This window comes from Micromesistius poutassou (assembly GCF_964030765.1).
Source record: "Micromesistius poutassou genome assembly, chromosome: 8".
NCBI lineage: Eukaryota > Metazoa > Chordata > Actinopteri > Gadiformes > Gadidae > Micromesistius > Micromesistius poutassou.
The window spans coordinates 18503674-18525327 of record NC_140278.1 but is presented as its reverse complement, the minus strand read 5'-3'; the positions used below and the strand labels follow the sequence as shown (position 1 = coordinate 18525327).

The following is a 21654-nucleotide window of genomic DNA, read 5'->3' as shown; positions in this document are numbered from 1 at the left end:
TGTGGTTGGTGTCTTGTATCGTTACCACCCTGAACCCTTTTAATTGCTTTTTTCATTTTTTTTTTTTCATGCCCTGTCAGAGCCCGGCTTGTCCCAGTGAACCAATGGAGAGCAGTGGGAGCAGGGGAGAGGAGGGGTTTAGTGGTGCGGGTTAAATAAATGCAGTGCGTCGCTTCCACCCTCCCGCTGTCTCTTTCCTTCTGGTCGTAGGTACATCCTTGTCACCCCTTTAAGTTCGTTCTAAGTCTAACCGACCCCAAACACCGCAAACATGAGCAGGAAATTCTTCGTCGGGGGAAACTGGAAGATGAACGGCGACAAGAAGAGCCTGGGTGAACTCATCCAGACCCTGAACACCGCCAAGCTGGACGCCAATGTCGGTACGTGCATCTGTGACGCTCGCTAATCGAGCTTCCATTTGATCCACTTCCCTCCCGCACTCTTTCATCGTGCAATCCCAGTCAGGCCGTTGTATCGTTTACGATCGTATACCATTCCTGAGTCACCTTATAATCATGTTTATTGGTATGTTGCACAAAGTTGCACGTTAAAAAAAAAAAAGGTAGTAGTCGATGATGTTTATTCATTGGAACTATAGTATTGTTATATTAAAAAATGCAATAGTAGAGACGGACACACTCATTACTATGTTTCGATTGGACTTAATTCTTGATTGTGTTCATTGTCATTTCGATAATGCAGCATATTGACAAATTGGTTTGATCGTTGACGACTTTCTATTCTTGTCGGTGGGCGTGCGTTTTGGTCTGCACGTAGACCATGGAGCAACAAACTATCTGTCTGCATTAGCTGATGGCGATTTTACAATTGTCCCGATAAGCTTTGACATTCAAAACGAAAATACTTAGTGTGGCGGACAAGGCGATTATGTTTGTATTAAATGTATGACAGTGGGAGTGACAGAGGACAAAAAAAGGTCACCGTGATTTATCATTTCCTGTCCGTTCTGCGTTATGAAATTACTGTACTTATTATATAAACCATTATATTAAAAAAACTGCATTGTGTTAAAGGCACACAATGCAGTATGTACGCTGATAACGGCACAATATCCTTGAACCTTGTTCTATTACACTATCCGCCCCGCAGTTTGTGGCCTCATGACGTCGGCCATACGCATACTGTAGCTTTCCTCACCACCATCTATTGATTTTAAAACTCAGTTTGGTCTATTTCACAATCTGGCAGGGTCTGCTCTGTGCATGACTTTAAAGTTGATCCTGTAGTCGACCTTTGAACTTTGTGCTCTGCCTTTTGCGTGACCGCTTCAGTATGCGGGTCGTGCAAGAGACCTTTAGAGGGTGAACTTAGACCTTTATGCGTCCAGAACTCTGAGAATATGACCATATGACCTTTACTTGGCCCATATTGTGGATGTTTAATATAGACCTATGTATCTTCAAGATATGGTTACCTCTTGAATTTCACTATCTCATTCTACTTGAACTTTGTAGAATATGGAGTACTTACATGGCTGTCTTTCTTAGCTTGAGCCACTACTGTGTGTGTGTGTGTGTGTGTGTGTGTGTGTGTGTGTGTGTGTGTGTGTGTGTGTGTGTGTGTGTGTGTGTGTGTGTTCTTTCGATTGCTGTCCATCGCAACTTTGTTGCTGAGCCCAATTAGAATCATTGGTGATGGGCACAACCCTTCTTTAAACACCATATGAAATACCATTAATCCTCAAGGACTGTCTTCCTGCTCTTTGAACTTCCAGAGGTTGTGTGCGGATCCCCCGCCATCTACCTGGATTTTGTCAGATCCAAGATGGACGCCAAGCTTGGTGTGGCTGCTCAGAACTGCTACAAAGTGGCCAAGGGTGCCTTCACCGGGGAGATCAGGTATGGTCCACGAATCTAGAGATAACGTCGCCTCTCCATCTCTATGTAAATCAAACATAGAGTGTTGACGGGGTCGTCGTGTGTGTTTAATTTCATCTACAGTCCTGCGATGATCAAGGATGTTGGCGTGAACTGGGTAATCCTGGGACACTCAGAGAGACGTCACGTGTTCGGAGAGAGCGATGAGGTACCTTTTTACGTGACGTGATATGTGATGTGTTATTACCGTTCCGGTTTTTCAATGACTTCTCATAGAATCTATTACTGTTACTGCCCATACATTTCTGACGCACAACTGATTAAAGCCATCAAATGTGAAAACAAAAAAAAAAAAAATGTTGGAGAAAGGCCAGTTGCGAAAAATGACAAGATATGATTGTCTGTTGCTCTCAATCTAGAAGTGTTGAAAAGCACATTTACTTAACGTGATTTTTTTACTCAAAGTGTATTTACTCAAAGTAACTTTGTTTAACAATTTATCATTATTTAGTTCCATTATCTGAAACCGCAGATTTACTTTGGTGGATTTTCACGGAGGGGCAGATAGGAACCTTGGCTGAAGGCGTCTTTATAACAGGTTTTTCAAAATGTGTTGTATTGCAATATTGACTAGATATATTCTAGATTAACACTTACACTTCACTACACATGAGGGCTTAAGAAAAGGTAACCAGGGACAACTTCAACTCTTATAAAGTGAGGAGGTGAAGGGTTCAAGGGCCACATATCCTTTGGTCTATTGTATACCCGTGGCAAAATATCAGTCGGGCTGGACGGACGGTTCCCTTTAAACAATGCTGCGTTTACCTCCACTTGGCGACAGCTCATTGGCCAGAAGACGGCCCACGCTCTGGAGAACGGCCTGGGTGTGATCGCCTGCATCGGGGAGAAGCTGGACGAGAGGGAGGCTGGCATCACCGAGAAGGTTGTGTTCGCTCAGACTAAAGTCATCGCAGGTACTACCGCCCTCCCTATCAATCTCTCTCTCTCTCATGAAAATTAAACTTGGAGTGTGTGTGTGTGTGTGTGTGTGTGTGTGTGTGTGTGTGTGTGTGTGTGTGTGTGTGTGTGTGTGTGTGTGTGTGTGTGTGTGTGTGTGTGTGTGTGTGTGTGTGTGTGTGTGTGTGTGTGTGTGTGTGTGTTACACACCTGTGATTGACAGGCAAGATTAATTCCCCAAACCAATCAGGAAAGGGATGCCCTGAATGGTCAGAAAAGAGCCTGGAGCCGTCTCAAATCTAAATTGGATTCGGAGGCAGGCGCAGTCAACTCGAAACAGATCCCTCACAGTCCATTTCACTCTCTAAAAGCTGATGGATGGCTGTGCCATTTTTACAAATTACAATAGCTCTTAAATCTTGCCTACAGCGCCCTTAAGAAATGTTTCAAGTACCTTATTAAAATACCCTGTTTGATTTGTAACTGTCTTTTTTCTAGATAATGTCAAGGACTGGAGCAAGGTTGTGCTCGCCTATGAGCCCGTGTGGGCCATTGGTACCGGCAAGACCGCCTCCCCTGCACAGGTACAGGTCCAATGGACCAGTTAAACCAGACCTGTAGCTCCCCATTATCCATCTCTCTCTCTCTCTCATTGTCTCTCTCTCACACGTTGTCTGTATCTCGCCCTCAGGCCCAGGAGGTCCATGACAAACTGAGGGCGTGGGTGAAGACCAACGTGTCGGAAGCCGTGGCCAACTCTGTCAGGATCATCTACGGAGGTGAGCAGCCTGCGCATTGAATAGAGTTTAGTTTGTAGTTTTAGTTTTTTATTACTTTATTGCTTTGTATGGCCAGTACAAAGCTCCTGAATCCTTTAATAAATTAGTATATGAAACTGTAACCGGTTCACTCACTGTTATTCCGGCTCCATAATGACTTTGTACTTATTTCTTCAACCTCAGGCTCCGTGACCGGAGGCACCTGCAAGGAGCTGGCCTCCCAGAAGGACGTGGATGGCTTCCTCGTGGGCGGAGCTTCCCTCAAGGCCGAGTTTGTTGATATCATCAACGCCAACATCTAGACTTCCGAACACTTCGGCGGTTTGACCAACTCCAGGCGGCCAATTCCATTCATAATAACCATGTTTCAGTCCCTTTTCACTTAACCTCAGCACTTAAAACCAGCTTCTCCTCGCCCTTTATACTAGGTGTTTGCGATGTCATTCCCGCGGTTCCAGTTTTGGTTTTGTTGTCAATAAAAGGAGCAGGTGGACACATGCACTGTAATGCACTGGAGAAAACAATTGGTTTGGTCTACTGAAAGTGCACTTGTGCACTATAAATACCACGCTCAGGCAATAGGTCTGCACCCAAGAATTAGACCTTAATGCAAAACGTCAATTACGCTACTTGAAAAGTTTACGGACTTGGGTAGTGTCACTAGTGTCTCTTTGTTTGATTGTGATGTTCTATGCGTTTTCTTTGCTTGTATACATTCATCATCCCCCTCCCGTATGGGATGTGTGGCCAAGAGGGAGGATCCCCATCACTTGTCAATCATATTGTATTACGGCCCTTGGCGTAGAAGGGGAAGACTGAGAACATTGTAATAAACAGTTAGAGACTGGTTTCATGGCTCATGTTTTGTTCTTACTACATTTCTTTGTAAATGATAAAATTTTATATTTTTAAATAATGCATGAATATAACATTGTGTCCTCTAGAAAAATGATCATGATAACATAGTATCATGATGACATCCTATTAAGATCCTTTTTCTTTAAAGGTTCCATGGCATGCCACCAGGTGTGGTGTGATTAGCCGTTACAAGCCGTTTTGGAAACCTGCCCCTTATGACATCTATATGGGGCAGGAAGTGGATAGACCAGTCTATAAGCCTACCCAGTGGACTGTAGCAAACGTTGCTCGTCTATCCGTCACACATCTAGGTGGACACGCACACCTGTGATGTGATACCACACCTGGTGGCATGTCATGGCACCTTTAAATAATGGCCAATGGGGGGTTCTGTATTTTGTATTTTGCCTCTTGCTTGCACTGGTATTGCATTGGGTGTAAATGGTGTAAGAGTGGATAAGCTGGAGGGAGAGTGGGTGTCCTATTACACATGCTAGGGCCTGGGAAGACAATGCCATGCAGTGCAGCCGTTCTAGGCCTGCTATATTTATCCAGGTCCTGAACACAAGCACTGAGGAGGATCCTATGACACCAGACATTGCAGCAACCCATATCATAGGAGAGGGACTAATCCTGGCCTTTACCCTTCAAACACATGACAAATACCAAAGATAATACAGCCATTCATAATAAAGGTATTGCGTTGCCTTTATTATGTGTTGTCAAAATATGGTAGCTTCCACATGTGAGTTACTTAAAGCCTGTATGTGGGAAATAACTACACAAATATGAGTTGACAGAACCTATTGAATTAGTCAGTGCTGTCAGATCCGTGATGCTACGAGACATGACAGTTAACTAGGAACATTTAAGAAGACCACTAGCAAATCAAGGTTGTGCCTTGAAGGATTATGTTATGTCCATTAGGAGTGTTTCTTATGACAATTATACCTGGCTGTATTGTAGATAATTGGACTCATTTATCTCGACTTCAAAATCGAATTGTTAATATATATCGAAGACTTCATGATAAGACGATATAATTCTAAAATACAGGAGTTTATATTTATTATTTTCACCAACTATTGTCTTCTGCACCCCATTCCAGTAGGGGGCGGTAGTGCAACACGTCGCGTTGTGGTCGCTTTGCGTGGCATTCTCACGTCCGTGTTTACAAGTGAAGCGTGACGTTCATAGGAGTCGCAAGAATACGTCGCGGAGCACCGCCGAAAGCAATTTATCTTCGGCAAAAGAAAAATACCATGATGCAGTCGCTTCGGGTATTTCTCAATGCGAGACTGACAGCGGCAGCTGAGGAAATATTCGGGGCTGTTGAAAAAACTATATCTGATTACAAGGAAGAGATCTGCCGTTCCAAAGACCTAGAGATCAGTCGGCTGCGGATGCAAATCAAGATCCTGAAGTCAGGTCGGTTTGAATCGATCCAGTGCGCTGTTGTGTTTTTTTTTTCTTCCCACAAATATCACATGCATATGTTTTTTTTTTTACTATTATTGTTTTGTATACTTCTTTATACTGTCGCGTGCGTGTGTGGTACAGTATAGCCTATATGTGTGTCATTTGATGTAAGCAAAACCGATCCTTTGTCTCTCCTTCAGTCCCTCGGACGGAGAGGTGCTCCGTCACACAGCCACTGCACACCCATCAGCAGCCGCACCATCAATCAATCCCCCCTGTCCCTGCAGTGGAGGCCTCCGAGACGCCGCACTGCGAGACGGATGAGGGCAGCAGTATGGAGCAGGAGCAGTCGGAGCCCTCGCTGCTGGTCAAGAAGGAGCAGCAGAAGGCGACGCACAGAGAGTTCTGGATGAGCCACGACGAGGAGCAGCTGGACGGGCTGGACTCGGACATCAAAGATTTTATCTCGTCCCCGTCCAGTCTGAAAAATAATCTGCAAGACGCCGTCTTGCCGTTCCACCCCTACCAAAACAACGGCGAGGAAAACAAAGACAGGCCGTATTGTTGTTCTGTGTGTGAAAAACGTTTCAGCAACTGCTCCCACCTGGCAGCGCACATCAGGACACACACCGGGGAGAGGCCGTACAGATGTGATATATGTCGAAAAACCTTTATAACCACAAGCGCGCTGAACAGACACCAGACTATACACACCGAAGGGAAGCACTTTATATGTAATTACTGTGGAAAGTCTTTCAAATGGATGGAGTCCCTTGGCAGGCACATGCGGTGTATACACAAGAGAGAAAATATGCCTGTATGAATGAGTGTACTGTTAAGACTGAGTACGCTGTTTAATGTGCACCGTGGAGTGGCTATAGCTGTCCTGTGTAGGCCAATGTTGTAAATGAATTATTATAAGACTGAAAACGTGCAACTGAACTCGTTGTGTTGCATTGGTTTACATGTCCTCTATTTGTTATGAATGTGCATGCCTCATAATTTCCAAAGTGTGACATTGTAAAAAAAATAATAATGATACTCAAAGATTTTACACAACTGCAGATGATAATAATTGATATCATTTATTTCTCGCCCCAAAAAAAGCAAGCTCTATTCTATTTCAGATATTCTACACATTAAAGTGTTACCGACGAGTATGATCACGTTTTCTTCAGTGTTTACACTGGATGCATCAAATGATGCGTTGGATTTGGCATCTTTGAAAATCCGAATAGGATGGGGAATAGACGCCATTTACTCCAGCAGAGGGCAGTCACTATATAAAAGCAGCAGTTCATTCACATTTTCGTATTAAGCAGCTTTCTATCGCCAATGTTTACCCCAAAGATATACCAATTCTCATTCAATAATGAATAATATATCAGTTTATCCATATGTGGTGTAACTGGACACCCCATCCGGGTATCCATTCTGTAGTTGGCTGCATGAACGAACACCGTTCGATAGAGAGAACATGGGGGCTATTGTTGGTTTTTTTTGTCGGCTTTGCCTCCTGTACTGCAAGCAAGGCAAGCACTCACAAACCCTGCGAGATCCCAATAACAATATTGACAATCTAGCTGCATTTTCAATGGATATAAACGTGAAAACTTGAGAGAGATGTCACCGGGCAGTGATGTTAAGCAGGGGGCAGAGCTAACACAAGGTATACCCCCATTTATCATCCATAACTCTGGCACTGTCCCCCTCACCCTGCAAATGACTGATGGACTGCTAAGAATATCTCCCAGATGTACCGTCACCAGAGGGTAAAATTAGATTTATCTCGCTACTTTACATTATGTTGACACATTTATTCAAGGTGACATTCAACAGCATAAAAAACCTACGTCCTCACTATAACATGAACATGTCCCGTATATGTTATATTATATGTAAGTTAAAGTTACGAGCGTTGTTAAACCTTGGTACACGCGAGTCTTGCTTGTGTAATAAACCGCAAACCAATTAAACAAATTAACAACACAGCTAATTAGCATTTAAATTGCCCTAATGACAGTTAGCTAATTGGCTAATGTTCTGATGGCTCCGTGGCTGACAGATGAGGGCGCATGACCTGAGGATATATGATAATGACGGATAATGAGAGCACTACAGCCAGACTGTAGCGTGGCCCGTATAAGTCCATGGTTAATCTCCACTTCAGGCCTGTATCTAGGCAGAGGGTGGAATGCACGGGCCAGAGAGAACACACACACACACACACACACACACACACACACACACACACACACACACACACACACACACACACACACACACACACACACACACACACACACACACACACACACACACAGCCCTGAGCCCTCAACAGCATGTGTAAATCACACTCTTTCAACTCCTCTCTCTCTCTCTCTCTCTATCCTTTCATTTCTCCTCTCTTTGCCTCCCCCCCCTCCCCTACTTTTACAGTATGGTATGGAATGCTAGCTCTTTGGGACGGCTGGTGTGCGTTGGAGCGCCTCGGCTGGCTGGCTGTACGCTCTCCCCATCCCCATGTGTCTCCCATTAGCCACACTCACCAAGAGAGGGAGGGAGAGACCGATGGAGACAGGGAGAGGGAGTTTGGAAGAAAGGGGGGAGGGGGAGAAAAAGCAGGAATTTGATATGCTTTGTGCATGAGTGACTTGTATAAAACAAAGAGAAAGAGAGGGCAAGTCAGAATGTATGTGGACGAGAAGGGTACGTGGGGGGAGGGGGGCTTTGGGTTGGGGGGGGGGGGGGGGGGGGGGGTGGATAAGAAGGAGGGGCAAAGTGTTTAGCAAAAAGATTATAATTTATTTTCACATTTTTTTGTCTTTGTTTGCATCTTGTTTCACAAGTTTAAGTTGGAAATTAAAAAAAAAAAGGAACGCAAAAATGACAGCCATACCATGAAAATGTAAAAAAATAATACAAATAATATGTTCATTTAATTATATAATTATCAACAAACGGACATCAATAATCATAATAACAATACAGTTGATCATAATAAACATAATAGAACACTAAAATCGCTGGTCTCATGCATATAGAACGCCCCTCGGATACAAAAGAGGGGATGAATACTAAAAATAGAGCCAAAAGATCCACCAGTTTAGAATAAGTGCCTAGCTACATGCAATGACAGAAAAGAGACTCATGTACACATTCCTTCTGGCATAAGGTAATTTACACTTACTGTACGTCACTATTGCTGCCCCACCTAATATACTGTACAGAGCACAATGTAAAAACACAACTGGAGAGAAGGAGATACGCAGGGAAGTGCTTTCGTGTGGCTCTTGGACATTTGACAGTTAAAACAGGAAGTGTGTGCAACATTTTCCCTTCTCTCTCTCTCTCCATCTCTTTTTACTCCATTACAATAATTCACTTTCCTTCAATAAATCCTTGTTCTGCAAAAGTCCAGGGGTATCTTTTGTCTTCTTCCCCTTTTGTTTATCAGTGCCCGTGTACTTCTGTGTCATTGTGTTCCAGACCATACTGTAGTTTGGTGTTTTTTTCCTTTGCAGTTCTCTCTCTGGTGCCCCTCCCCTCACAGGCTCTTGTCACTCTCTTTCTTCAGGTGACTGAAAGGTCAACAGACATCACAAACACGTCAAGGTCAAGCAGAGGTCACAGGGCTTTATTAAGTCACCCCATCTTGATACTAAATGTTAAGACTTTAACAATAGTCCTCAAAATGGGTTAAGCGGTTCAAGAATGTACCTGCAACACGTTTATGCACACGCACGCACGCACACACACACACACACACACACACACACACACACACACACACACACACACACACACACACACACACACACACACACACACACACACACACACACACACACACACACACACACACACACACACACCCCTTTACCTGTAGTACTCCTCCTGGGTAAGAGAGTGGTGGTGGTGGTGATGGATCCACTGCTGCTCCAGGGCCAGTCTCTGAATCTGCAGCTCTGCGCTCTGGGCCTGCTGCATGGCCTGGAGCTGGTGGGCTGCGGACATCGGGCCGGTGAGAGAGGAGGGCTGGGGCAGGTCACGGAACGGAGCACCTGGTGGCCCGTCACAGCGGCGTGGGGCAGAGACACAGACGGGGCGCGGGAGAGAAGACGAGCAGACAGTGCAGGTTAATCATAATCACGGCGTCGTTCAAAAAATTTGAACCATAATTGATGAGCTAGTCCAATTCATGTTGGATCACTATAGATTTGTGGTAGGAAAAAGTTGAACAAGTACATGGACGAGGAGCCTTCTCCTCACCGAACAGCTGCTGGCGGAGGACCTCGCTGTCAGTGAGGGGGTGGGCCAGGATGGGGTTGCCGAGCGTGGCACCGGGGTAGGGGAGACGTGCCAGCGGAGACCCCGATGCCAACGGGTCCATCAGGGGGTGAACCCCGCCCGCTGCTGGATGCCAGTGATGTAGAAGGAAAACACAGGAACATATTTAAAACTAGTGCGAGAAAACAACACATGCGCGCTTCAAACTTAGTCCCGAGGAAACGCAGGAACATCTTTAGTACCAAGTGTCTCTGCTTATGGGGTGTGATGTAACGTTAAAGCTGAAAGGCAAAGGCAGACACTCTGAGGCTAATCAAGTCAAATGTTGTGGTGTGATTTGTTCACATGTGTACTCATGCGGCGGTGCGGCTCTAATAGATGGACAGATTCGTTAGTAGCAGTGGGTACCTGTGTCTTGCTGGTGCAGGTGGAGGTGGGAGTGGATGTGTGAGTGCTGGTGATGATGGGGGGTCACGTTTAACATCTGAAGACGCCCCAGGTTCTCCCCTCCACCTCCTCCTCCTCCTCCTGCTGCTCCTCCTCCTCCGCCTCCCGCTCCGGTTCCCCCTCCACTTCCGCCTCCGCCGCCGCCGCTACCTCCGCTTCCTCCTCGCTCTCTTTCCCTTTCCCTTTCTCGGTCTCTCTCTCGCTCTCGGTCTCGATCTCTGTCCCGCTCTCTCTCTCGCTCTCGTTCCCGCTCTCGCTCTCTCTCTCGCTCTCGTTCTCTTTCTCGCTCTCGTTCCCGCTCTCGCTCTCTCTCGCCCGGGGCAGGCAAGCCCCCCCTTTCCCTTTCCCTTTCCCTGTCCCTGTCCCTCTCTCTCTCCACGCTGCGGTCTCTCTCGTTGGAGGGGGGCGAGCGAGTGGCGGGGGCGTAGGGCTCGGGCGCCGCTGACGGTGCGGGGGCCGGAGGTGGGTGGGGGGGCAGAGAGCTGGGGAAGGAGGGGTGAGGCGCTGGGTGATGGAGGGAGGAGGCGGGGTTGGAGGAGGAGGAGGAGGAGGAGGAGGAGGAGGTCGGTGCAGGTGGAGGGTTAGGCGGGGCCGGCGCGGCGGGGCCCCCCGGGGGTGGGGGTGCGTTGCTGGGGGCGGATGGCGGGTGAGAGGGCAGGGAAGGAGGCATCAGGGAGGGGGTGGAGGGGTTGGAGAGGGCCTGAGGTGGGGGAGGGTGGGGCGGTCGGGTCACCTGGGCCATGGTGGGACTCTGGTGGTGGGGGGGGCCGCCGGGCTGTGCCGAGGGAGGCGGGGTGCCGTAGAGGGACACCTCGTTGCCGCCCCCTCCGCCTCCGCCCCCGAGGAGCAGGGAGTGTGCGTGGGCGTGCGCGTGGGCGTGGGCGTGCGCGTGGGCGTGCGAGTGGGAGTGCGCGAGGGCCAGGGCGGTCTGGTCGGACATGGAGCCCGGCTGGTACATCCGGTCCTCGCTCTTGAACTCGAAGCCTTGCTTCATGCGGTCGCGGTGCGCGGCCACCGCGTGGGGGAAGCCCATCCCGCCCAGCCCCGCCGCCCCCATCCCGCCGTGCCCCGGGCCGACCCCGGGGTGACCCTGGCCCTCCAGGCCGCCCCCGTACAGGAAGCCCAGGATGGCGGCCGCCGTGGCGGCGTCGGCCGGCATGTGGTGGGGGTGGGCCAGCGCGTGGTTCTGGAACTGGGGGAGGAAGAAGGAGGGATGGACGTGCGGGTGGCCGTGGTGGACGTGCGGGTGGTGGGCCTGAGCGCGACTCGCCGCCCCCAGCGGGGACATGGCGTGGGGGCGAGCGTACTCACTCAGGGTTCTTAGTGCTGGGGTGTCAGGGCCCAGATAAGGACCCCCCAACCCCATGCCCAAGGCCCCCTGGGGGCCGCCAACCACCGCCGAACCCCCGCCCATGGAGGGGAGGAGGAGGGAGTGGGGGATGGAGTGGGAGAGGGACTGGTGGAGGGGGTGGGAGGGGTGGAGGTGGGCGTGGGGGTGTGCGTGGTGATGCTGGGGGTGGGACATGGGGTGGGACTGGGTGACAGAAGAGGAGGCGGACGAGGACGAAGGGTCGAGTATCATGGAGGAGGAGGAGGGGAAGAAGAGGGAGGAGCCCTGCCGGCCCGCCGCGCTGTTGTTGATGTCTTTCTGCTGCTGCGCGGCGCGAGAAAACACAGACAACGACACAGTCACGTATCGGCACCGTGCATCAATGATCAATTATAATTAATCATTTAGGAATTATCATTACTTTTACTATTCGTTCTCTTCAATGCTGAGGACTATGTACTGTTTTGTTGTGAAACTGCAAAGCATTGCTTTGTAAAGAACGTATGTGCAACTAGCTATAGTACAAACGGCTATTTCTTTGCATAATGTACAAAGGTTGCCAGCATGTGAAATATATATCAAAGATCAAATAAACACGACACATGTCATGAAGATTTGGGCGTTGTGTAAGTGTTAAGGGATACTCCACACACCATGTGATATACCTGTAAGTGCCTCTCTAACTCTCTCTCCCGCTCCCGCTCTCTCTCCCGTTCCCTCTCTTTCTCCCTCAGGTCTCTCGCCCTCTGCTCCACCTCTCTGCGGGCCCTCTCGATCATGTCGTTCCTCTTCTTCCACAGCTTGGAGCCGTCGAGGGGGACGAAGAGGACGTCGCTGCGGGCGCAGGAGTTCCCACTGCCGCGGTCGAGGACCCGGTGGAACCTGGGAACGCCGGCAACCACACCTCCGTAATTGGTATAATTATCGTCATCGGCCCCGTTATCATGGCCCACCTGACTACACTTTAGCATTGTGTAATAATAACCACCAGGTGTGGTAGTGTGGATGAGGTGCAGGCCCATACGCACACGCACACGCACACACGCACACACACACACACACACACACACACACACTGTGGAAAGCACTTTGGGTGTACTGATTATCACCATATGAATGTAATGCATTAATATTGGGATTAAATCTGTATCAAAACGGTTTCCGATGGGGAGGCTAGAACAGGAAGACAAACTGTTGGGATGGCGTCTTACCGTGCTGATTGGCTGGCGTGGATGGGGATGTCCACTTGCTTCGGCTCGGGGGAGGGGCTTCTCAACACCGGAGGCGGGCTCACGCTCTCCTCCCGCTCCTCGATGGGCTCCTCCTTGATGACGGGCGCGGGGAGCTGGCCCGTGGCGGCGTCGACGTGCCCCTCCGCCGGATGGGAAGAGCTGGAGGCGGGGCCTGACGCCGTGCCGCTGCCGCCGCTGCTGCTGCTGCTGTTGTTGTTGTTGTTGCCCAGGTTGCTGAGCAACAGAGGCCCCTTGGAGGCGTTTTGCGGCGAGAGCGACTGCGCGTTGGTGCCGCTGTTGTTCGGGGCCATGTTACCCCCGGCGTTTCCGTTGGCGTGGTACGGCCCGCTGAACGACGGGTGGCTGTTCAGGGTGCCGTGGAAGGGCCGACAGCTGGGCGAGCAGGAGGGGGGCCCGCCCGGCCCCCCGGGCCCGGCCAGCGGCAGGCCGGACCCCGCGGCGGACCCGGGGGGGGGGAACGGCGGGAAGCCTCCCATGGGGTTGGTGTTGGGGCTGGGCAGCGGGGACAGCGGCGTGGGCGGCGTCTGGTTGGAGGACTGGTAGTGCGGAGGGCGGGCGTTGGGCCCCAGGACCGTCTGGAGGGGCTGCTGGGCGTGGGAGGGCTGAGGAGGCGGGAGGGGCGGCGGCGGGGGAGGGTAGGGGCCGTTGGGAGGGTGTCCGTGGTGGCCGGAGGAGGAGGTGGAGGAGGAGGAGGACGGAGAGAGCGCCGGGGGTTGATTGGGGCCGCCCCTTTGGTAGAGGGCCGACTCCCGCAGGTTGGAGTCCCGGTCCCGCTCCCTGTCCCTGGGCCCCGTCTGGTAGTGGGGGTGGGGCGGGTGGGGGTGGGAGTGCGGGCCCCTCTCCGGCCCCCCCGAGTACTCTCGCCCCAGGTTGGGCGCTATCCCCGGGGAGCTGAGGTACTCTCTGTTGGGGCCCCCGGAGGTGGGTCCGCCCGCAGGGTAGTCCTTCCCCGGGGGGTAGTCTCTGTGGAAGTGCTCTCCGCCGCGCTCCGCCCCCATCTGGGCCTGGTCTAAAGTCGGGGGGTAGTCCCGGCCGGAGGGGTTGGAGGGGTGTGGGGGCATGGGGGCATGAGGGGGGTGGCTGGGGTTGGTCTGGGGGGACGCCGGCGGGTCCCGGTTCAGCATGGGGGCCACAGGTAGCCCGGCAGCGGAACCCGGGGGGTTGCCCTGGGAAACAGAGTTGTTGTTTGGGTTGTTGTTGTTGCTGCCTCCCGGCTCTCTAGCTTGGCCTCCAAATTCACCCCAGCGGCCCCCTTCTTTCTCTCTGGGATGGCCCCCTCCGGCTCCGTTGGGGCCAAAGTCTCTATTCTGGTTCTGATTGGATGGAGGAAACTCCTTCCCCCCATCTCGGTCTCGCTCTCTGTCTCTGTCTCTGAACGCTGGCCCAAAGTCTCTCCCCCCGGGGCCCATGCTGGGCCCGTCTCTCCCCCCGGGGCCCATGCTGGGCCCGTCTCTCCCCCCGGGGCCCATGTTGGACCCGTCTCTCCCCCCGGGACCCATGTTGGACCCGTCTCTCCCCCCGGGGCCCATATTGGACCCGTCTCTCCCTCCAGGGCCTTGAAACTCCCGGTTCTGAGCCACCGACAGGCCCCCGAACTCCCGGCCTGCGATGCCATTGGCCCCGCCCATTCCACCACAAGTGGTCGCGCAGTTGCCGCCCCCACCACCACCGCTACCCCCTCCACCACCACCACCACCACCACCGCCACTGCTGCTGCTACTACTGCTGCTACCGCTGTTGCCTAGCGGAGCAGCAAACTCCCTGTTGATCTCTCTGCCCCCGCAGTCGCCCCTCACTCCTCGCTCCCTCTCTCCTGCGGCCCCCCTCTCCCGGTCTCCTCCCCCACCGGCGTACCTGGGGAGGTACTCCCTGTGGGGGTGGGCGTGAGGGTGGGGGAGGTAGGAGGGATGGGAGGAGGAGTGGCGAGAGGACGGGGGGTTGTAAACAGAGGGGAGTTGCTGCTGCTGCACTGGGGGTTGGTGCTGCGGCTGGTGTGGGTGGTGGTTGCCAGGGTAACGGGCGTAGCCCCAGCTCCCCTGGCAACCGGTGGCCGTGCCACCCTGCCAGCTGGTGGAGCTGTAGTGGTGTGGGTGGGGGGAAGGCTGCGGCTGGGGCTGTGGCTGGGGGCCCGTCTGTGGCAACAGAGACGGCGGATTAGTCTGGGCCTTGTCGCCCAGCTTGTCCGCCTTCTCCAGCTTCTCCCTCTCCACCTTCACCTCGGCGGGCTGCAGGCTCTGCGCCCCGCCCAGCTCCAGGGGCTTGAGGGCCGGCGGGGGTGGCAGGGGCTGGGGGAGCTGCGGGTGTGGAATGTTGGGGTTGCCATGGGGATAGTCCCCGCCGGAGACAGAGGCGGCCTTGCTCACGCACTGCGCGTTGTTGCCCTTGGCGTTCATGCGGGCGGCGGCGGCGGCGCCGTGCGGGGCGTCGACGGGCCCCGGCCCGCCGTACTCCACCTTGCACACCAGCTTGGAGTCCAGGGAGAAGTAGTTCTTCCTTCCCCCGCCGCCGCCGCCGCCGCCGCCGCCGCCGCCGCCACCGCCGCCGCCACCGCCGCCGTCACCAGGGGCGTCCGACGAACCCCGGAGGGAGGGAGTCAGAGGGGAGGAGGAGCGAGGGGTGGAGGGGGGTTTGAAGGAGGAGCCGTCCTCCGTTCTGCCCTCCCCATCCCTCTTTTCTCCGTCTCCGCAGGAATCCTCCCCTCTTCCCTCTCGGCTTGTTCTGCGCTCCTCTCCTGCTGGCTTCCCCACTCCTCCCTCTTTTCCTTTCTCTCTCTCCCTCTCTCCTTGCTTTGGTGATTCCGGGCCATCCGAATCAGAGTCCAGGCTGCCCAGGGGGGAGGCGGAGAGGCTCGGGGAGGAGGAGCGATTGTCCTGGTCTATGTCCCGCCCACTGCTCAAGCTACTGCTGCTATTGGCCAGGCTCCCTACAACTGAGCTCCTGCTGCCCTGGGATTGGCCGTCTTCGTTGTCACTCTCACGAGCTTGGCTGGCAACAGAGGTTGGAGGGGGCACCGTGGAAGGAGCAGCGCTGTCGGCCGTGCGCGTGGAGGTGGGGGGGTTCGGGGTGGAGGCCGCATCCTGACAAGGAAGGATCATTTGCACGCAAGGTTAAACTAGACCTGATCAACATGATGATGACTATAATAATAATACTTATGATAATATTAATGATTTAAAAACGTGTTTTATATATACTGTGGATATATATATATATATATATATATATATATACATACACACATTATGTATATAATGTATTTTTATTATATATATATAATAAAAATACATTATATACATTATTCTGCATACATATATAAAAATAACAAACCAATTTAATATCTATGTATTTATTCATCGATACATAACACGTCACATGATATAATAATATTGTACATTAAATTGTATATAATTCTATGACATATGCATCTATCATTATCTGTAGTGAAGTTCAGCCAACCTGAACTTTCTGTCTTTTGGGTGGGGAGACCAGCTCCTCCCCCTCGCTCTCTGATGAATCATGGCCTTGCGATCTGCGATCAAAGCGGTTTCCAGACAATTCCTCACCAGCCGCCCGCTGCTACAAAGCCACAGAAGTTCAAAATTCTTTGAGATGATGTTTAATCCACACCATACCTTACTGTTTATATACTGTACAGGGTTTTGACCAGTGCAACCGATTGAGAAAGAAGATGCAACGCGCAGCACAGACAGGAACGTGTTGAATCGAATTCAAATGCAAAAAAAAGATCACCGTTTTGAGACTGATGGTTGCTGAACAAACAGACACTTGAAACCATGGCAACGACTCATACAAGGACAACAGACATAAAAAAAACATACTCCAAAGTTGATGATTATCAATGCCATGTCATACAGATAACACACTCAAACAGACACACACACACACACACACACACACGCATACACAGACAAATACACACAGACACACAGACACACACACACACACACACACACACATACACAGACAAATACACACACACACACACACACACACACACACATGCATACACAGACAAATACACACAGATGACACACACACACACACAGACACACTTTGTAGACTCAGGTGTGGACTATATGACGGGGGAAAAAGGGGGAAATGAGAAGAAACAATGGACCGACCGGCGGTCTGTCGTTGCGTTCGGGGCGAGGTGGGCTGGCGTGCGGGCGCCGGCCCCTCCGCTCCTCACTGCCCCCCCGCCTGCGCCCACTACGCATGGGCATCTGAATACAGGGAGAGAGAGAGAGAGAGAGAGAGAGAGAGAGAGAGAGAGAGAGAGAGTGAGTGAGAGAGGGAGGGACAGAGAGAGCGTGAGAGAGGGACGGAGGGAGAGATAAAAGATAGAAGGAGAGAGCAAGACAGAAAGATATCAGATGAGATATTGCAAAGGCAAAAAGTATTGAAAGGAAATACAAGACCGAGAACAAAAAATACGACGGAGAAAATAATTAAAAAAGGGAAATTAAGAGATCTCATAATAAGGCATATTAATTCCAAACGCTGGCCCGGAGAGACAGGTGATAATGTTTCAGGGGAGCGAATCTTTTCATTACTTGTCAAAAGGGAGAGTGAATTTAATTTTGTAGTGGCTAAACAAAGTGAGGGACCGAAAATGAAGGAGGGAGAGATGAAAAAAAAAAAAAAAGGAGAGAAAGAATGCCAATAAGATGCAATCAGATGGGGGCAAAAAAGGACCAACGTGGCGAGTGCCCCTCTGGCACCGGAGTTTGAGCAGAGCCAGGCCCTGAACATGTCTCCCATCTCCCTAGGTGCCGCTGTGAGGGGGGGCTGGCTCCCCCCTCACAGGCCTTACATGGGGGCAGTCCGCTCCTCACCGATTCCTTGTGTGTTCGGGTTTTCATCGCTCCTTCTCTATGAGGTCCATTTTGCACCGCATGCCATTGCTGGGAGTTAACCGGTGGAGGTGGTGGAGGGTGTCTCTTGGTGTGTAGACTGTGTATTACAACCGATAAAACCTGTAAAAAAAATAAATAAAATAAAAAAACATCAGAAAGTACCCATCAACAAACAAGGAATGCCCGGGAATATGGCTTTACCAGAAACGCAGCTCAGCAAGCAAATTGAATACAAGGGTGTTTGCATGACGGGAAATATGAACCCCCTGAGTTTACAACCGTGACTGCATTGGTTTACACATTAAAAAAAACCTCAACGGTAAAATCGAAATTTCTCCTGCTCAGCAGCATGCACTGTGCTCAACAGGAGCCGGACAAAACAAGTCCCTCCTTCTTCTCGGCCATGATAGCTGTCTATCCCATAATAGGTGGCTAACCACCAAACTACAGTTACTGTGACCCACACAGCCCACTCTGTAGCAGTGGGCCGTAGCCATACAATAAATACACACAACCACACACACACACACACACACACACACACACACACACACACACACACACACACACACACACACACACACACACACACACACACAGAAATACAAGCACGTTGCACAGGAACCAGGAGAGGGAATAAGGTGTTGTTAGAGAAGGTCTGGGGGCTGGGTGAGGGGCTTGGCTGCTGTGGAAGACATTAGGAACCACCTTGGGGACCACCACAGTAGCCACGCCCCCTTCCACCTTCACCACAACCATGGTCCAACAGACATGGGGGGCTAACTCGACCCCAGCGGCGGCGGGGTTGCGGCCAGCCGGTCCCACACAGAGCAGAGCGTTACCCTTCAGTCTCCCAGGGGGTGCCCTTGGTGTCGTCTATGCCCTGGCCGCTCACACCGACCTGGCCACATCTGTCTAACCAACTGCACCTCAGCCATGTTGTTGAAAGAGAGGGGTGTGTATGTGTAAGTACATATACAAAGGGGACATTTAATCCACACGCCCTCGTACCATCCTGGACAGAAACATGTGTACTATGACAATCATGATTATTGAATGAGGATAAAAATAGTGCACTTTACAGGGAGGATGGACTAAAAAAATACATGGGGCAGAGTAGTCAACGAGGTAAATGTAGTAATGGTTCAGTAGGCAGGCAATAAATAGATGTACACCGATTGCATTGTATTTGTGGTGTGTGCACGTGATTCATAGCAGTAGACTCCAGTAAATCCTTTGACAACTCCACTACACATGGCCATGCATGAATTATTAGTGGATGCTGCAGCAGCAGCCATTTCTATCAATCATAATAGTGGAGCCTATCTCCTGTTCACACACCATGCCACCATGACTTTATTAAAGACACACTTATCCATTAGAACAATGACAAGGGTTATTTACATTTATATAGGCTTCAGTATGGGAACACTTTTGGAGAAGAGATTCCATACGCATATATTATTCCCATTCAGATTTCTTTATTGATCCCAGGGGGGAATTGCTGAAGTGGATCTAACCCTAACCTTAATTGGACTCTCCAGCAATTAATATCCAAATGCAGGTAATTAGCTTTACGCAGCTAATTAGATTGATTCAATAATGTGTTATAGGAAAATATGTGATGCACAATAGTCTACAATGGACCCCTACCCCACGGTTTCTTAGTTACAGGTGGCAGTACATAGGCCTACCAGTGTGTATTGGCTGTTTCTGGTCTATATCCAATAAACAAATAGAACGCAAACACTATGCCTTGCTTTGTGTCCGTCTCTCCAACACACTCACAAAACACGCACACACACACACACACACACACACACACACACACACACACACACACACACACACACACACACACACACACACACTAATACACCCGTGCGCACACGCCAAACATACGCACAGAGCAGCTCTATGCATTATAAACAAATTGACTAGCCCACTGCATGGGATGCAAAGGAGCAGCATTCAGTTGCACTGCTTACATCACCGACGAACGGGCACCGCAGCAGCGACTTCTTTCTCTTGTCTTTCTCCCCCTGCGAATGTTATTGATACACACGAGCCCGGCCGAAGCTATGCTGTAGCCTATGCTGCCTGACTACAACGGCGGAGTCTACCTACGACGCAAAGAAACACGTTCGGCAGCACATCCATGTTCGCCATCAGAATGGATGCCATGCCAAAGAAGACACTTTTTTTTTTTTTTTTTTTTTTTTACATATATGTATATTCCACATCTTTACGAGGAAGCCGAAAGCCCAACTAGAATGGCGTATGCCATTTTGCACCGGTTGTCCTTTTCCTCGTTGGAATGTGTGTGTGCGCGTAAGTGCATTCATACATTCTTTACATTAACCGGGAGGACACACAAATGTGCCATAACGCAAAGAGTATAGATCATCCACGCACAAAGAAAGGGGAGGGAGAGCACAGCACACAAACGTGGCTAGCAAGAATAGCTTCAAATACACACTAAGCATCCATTTTTTTCTTCTCCTTACCTATAAATCCAGCGATGCGTGTCCCTCTCCCAGTCTCCGGCGCTATCTGTTATTTGTGTTGTTGTTCTATATCACAGCCCGACATACATTCGCCGAGGCGCACGCTTCTCTACCCAGGGGCTGCTGCTGGATCACATTGTAACGGTATTGTAATGCAGGAGAATTCTCTTTCAAGTCGTTGCAGGAAAAACGGGGGTGCCACTGAAGACTGTACAAATTGATGCGTATAACGCTTGCCTCCCCACCCCCTTCGCCCCTTTTCTCTTTCTCCCCTCACTCCCTTTCTCCGAGGCGACTTGCACTTTTTTTTTCGCCTTCGGTACAGTCACAATTTTCACCAGAGTGGCGAGCGAGGGATGCACGTCGCGCAGAGAGAAAGAGAGCGAGAAAGGGAGTGAGAAGAGGGCGTGATTTGCATAAGGAATGGGGGAGCTCGGGGAGAAGGAGGGAGCGAGGCAAGGAGGAGGAAGAGGCGCAGAGAGAGGGCCAAAAGTCTGAAGAGGGAGGGAACCGAGTTTTTTTTCTCCCCTCCCTGTTGCCTTGTCCTTTCTCTCTCTCTCCCCCCCCCTCTCTCTCCCTCCCTCTCTCTCTCTCTCTCTCTCTCTCTCTCTCTCTCTCTCTCTCTCTCTCTCGCTCTCTCTCTCTCTGTCTCTCTCTCTCTCTCTCTCCCCCTCTGAAGCGTCACCTTTGCTGTTGGGAAAGGTTCGTCTTTCGGCCAAATCTACCCATTCGTCATAATTTCAGCATGGAGGCTGTAGTGCATAACCAGCTATATGGTCCTCCACACCTATACCTTTACACACTGGGCTTAGATGTTGTGCAAATGGGTTGGCCTTAACCATTGAATAGCCATGGAATAAAAAATCTTTGATCTAAACTGATCCTTTGTTATCAACGTTTTTTTTTTTTTATACAAGCCCATGGCGTCCAAAACATTGAGCCACATTCATTATCGCCTTACGCCAATCTGTCAAGGTTTCTTTATCCCGAGAAGGCTATAGGCTACTTCAATCTTGGAAAGCTCGAAACGGTGTGTCCAGTCAAGCGGCTCTGCAAAACCTCTCTCTCTCTCTCTCTCTCTCTCTCTCTCTCTCTC

At 50.7% G+C, this 21654-nt stretch overlaps 3 protein-coding genes across 3 annotated transcripts; 2 read left to right on the top strand and 1 right to left on the bottom strand.

Annotated features, from left to right (window-relative positions):
* Window positions 1-175: 175 nt before the first annotated feature.
* tpi1b (triosephosphate isomerase 1b) lies at window positions 176-4426 on the top strand. Its single transcript, XM_084471534.1, has 7 exons — window positions 176-380; window positions 1736-1859; window positions 1962-2046; window positions 2683-2815; window positions 3297-3382; window positions 3490-3577; window positions 3761-4426. The coding sequence occupies exons 1-7, from the start codon at window positions 272-274 to the stop codon at window positions 3877-3879; spliced, it is 744 nt and encodes a 247-aa protein (XP_084327660.1). The 5' UTR covers window positions 176-271; the 3' UTR covers window positions 3880-4426.
* Window positions 4427-5667: 1241 nt separating this feature from the next.
* LOC311351366 (uncharacterized protein) lies at window positions 5668-6896 on the top strand. The gene is made up of 2 exons (XM_084471486.1): window positions 5668-5863; window positions 6055-6896. The coding sequence occupies exons 1-2, from the start codon at window positions 5698-5700 to the stop codon at window positions 6675-6677; spliced, it is 789 nt and encodes a 262-aa protein (XP_084327612.1). The 5' UTR covers window positions 5668-5697; the 3' UTR covers window positions 6678-6896.
* Window positions 6897-8757: 1861 nt separating this feature from the next.
* atn1 (atrophin 1) lies at window positions 8758-18057 on the bottom strand (the record flags this gene model as incomplete). The annotated part of the gene is made up of 12 exons (XM_084471064.1): window positions 8758-9435; window positions 9738-9918; window positions 10103-10270; window positions 10553-10775; window positions 10875-12245; window positions 12587-12803; window positions 13133-14837; window positions 14895-15692; window positions 15735-16251; window positions 16631-16750; window positions 17317-17418; window positions 18031-18057. 12 exons carry the CDS (start codon window positions 18055-18057, stop codon window positions 9402-9404), a joined length of 5463 nt encoding a protein of 1820 aa, XP_084327190.1. The 3' UTR covers window positions 8758-9401.
* Window positions 18058-21654: the final 3597 nt, after the last annotated feature.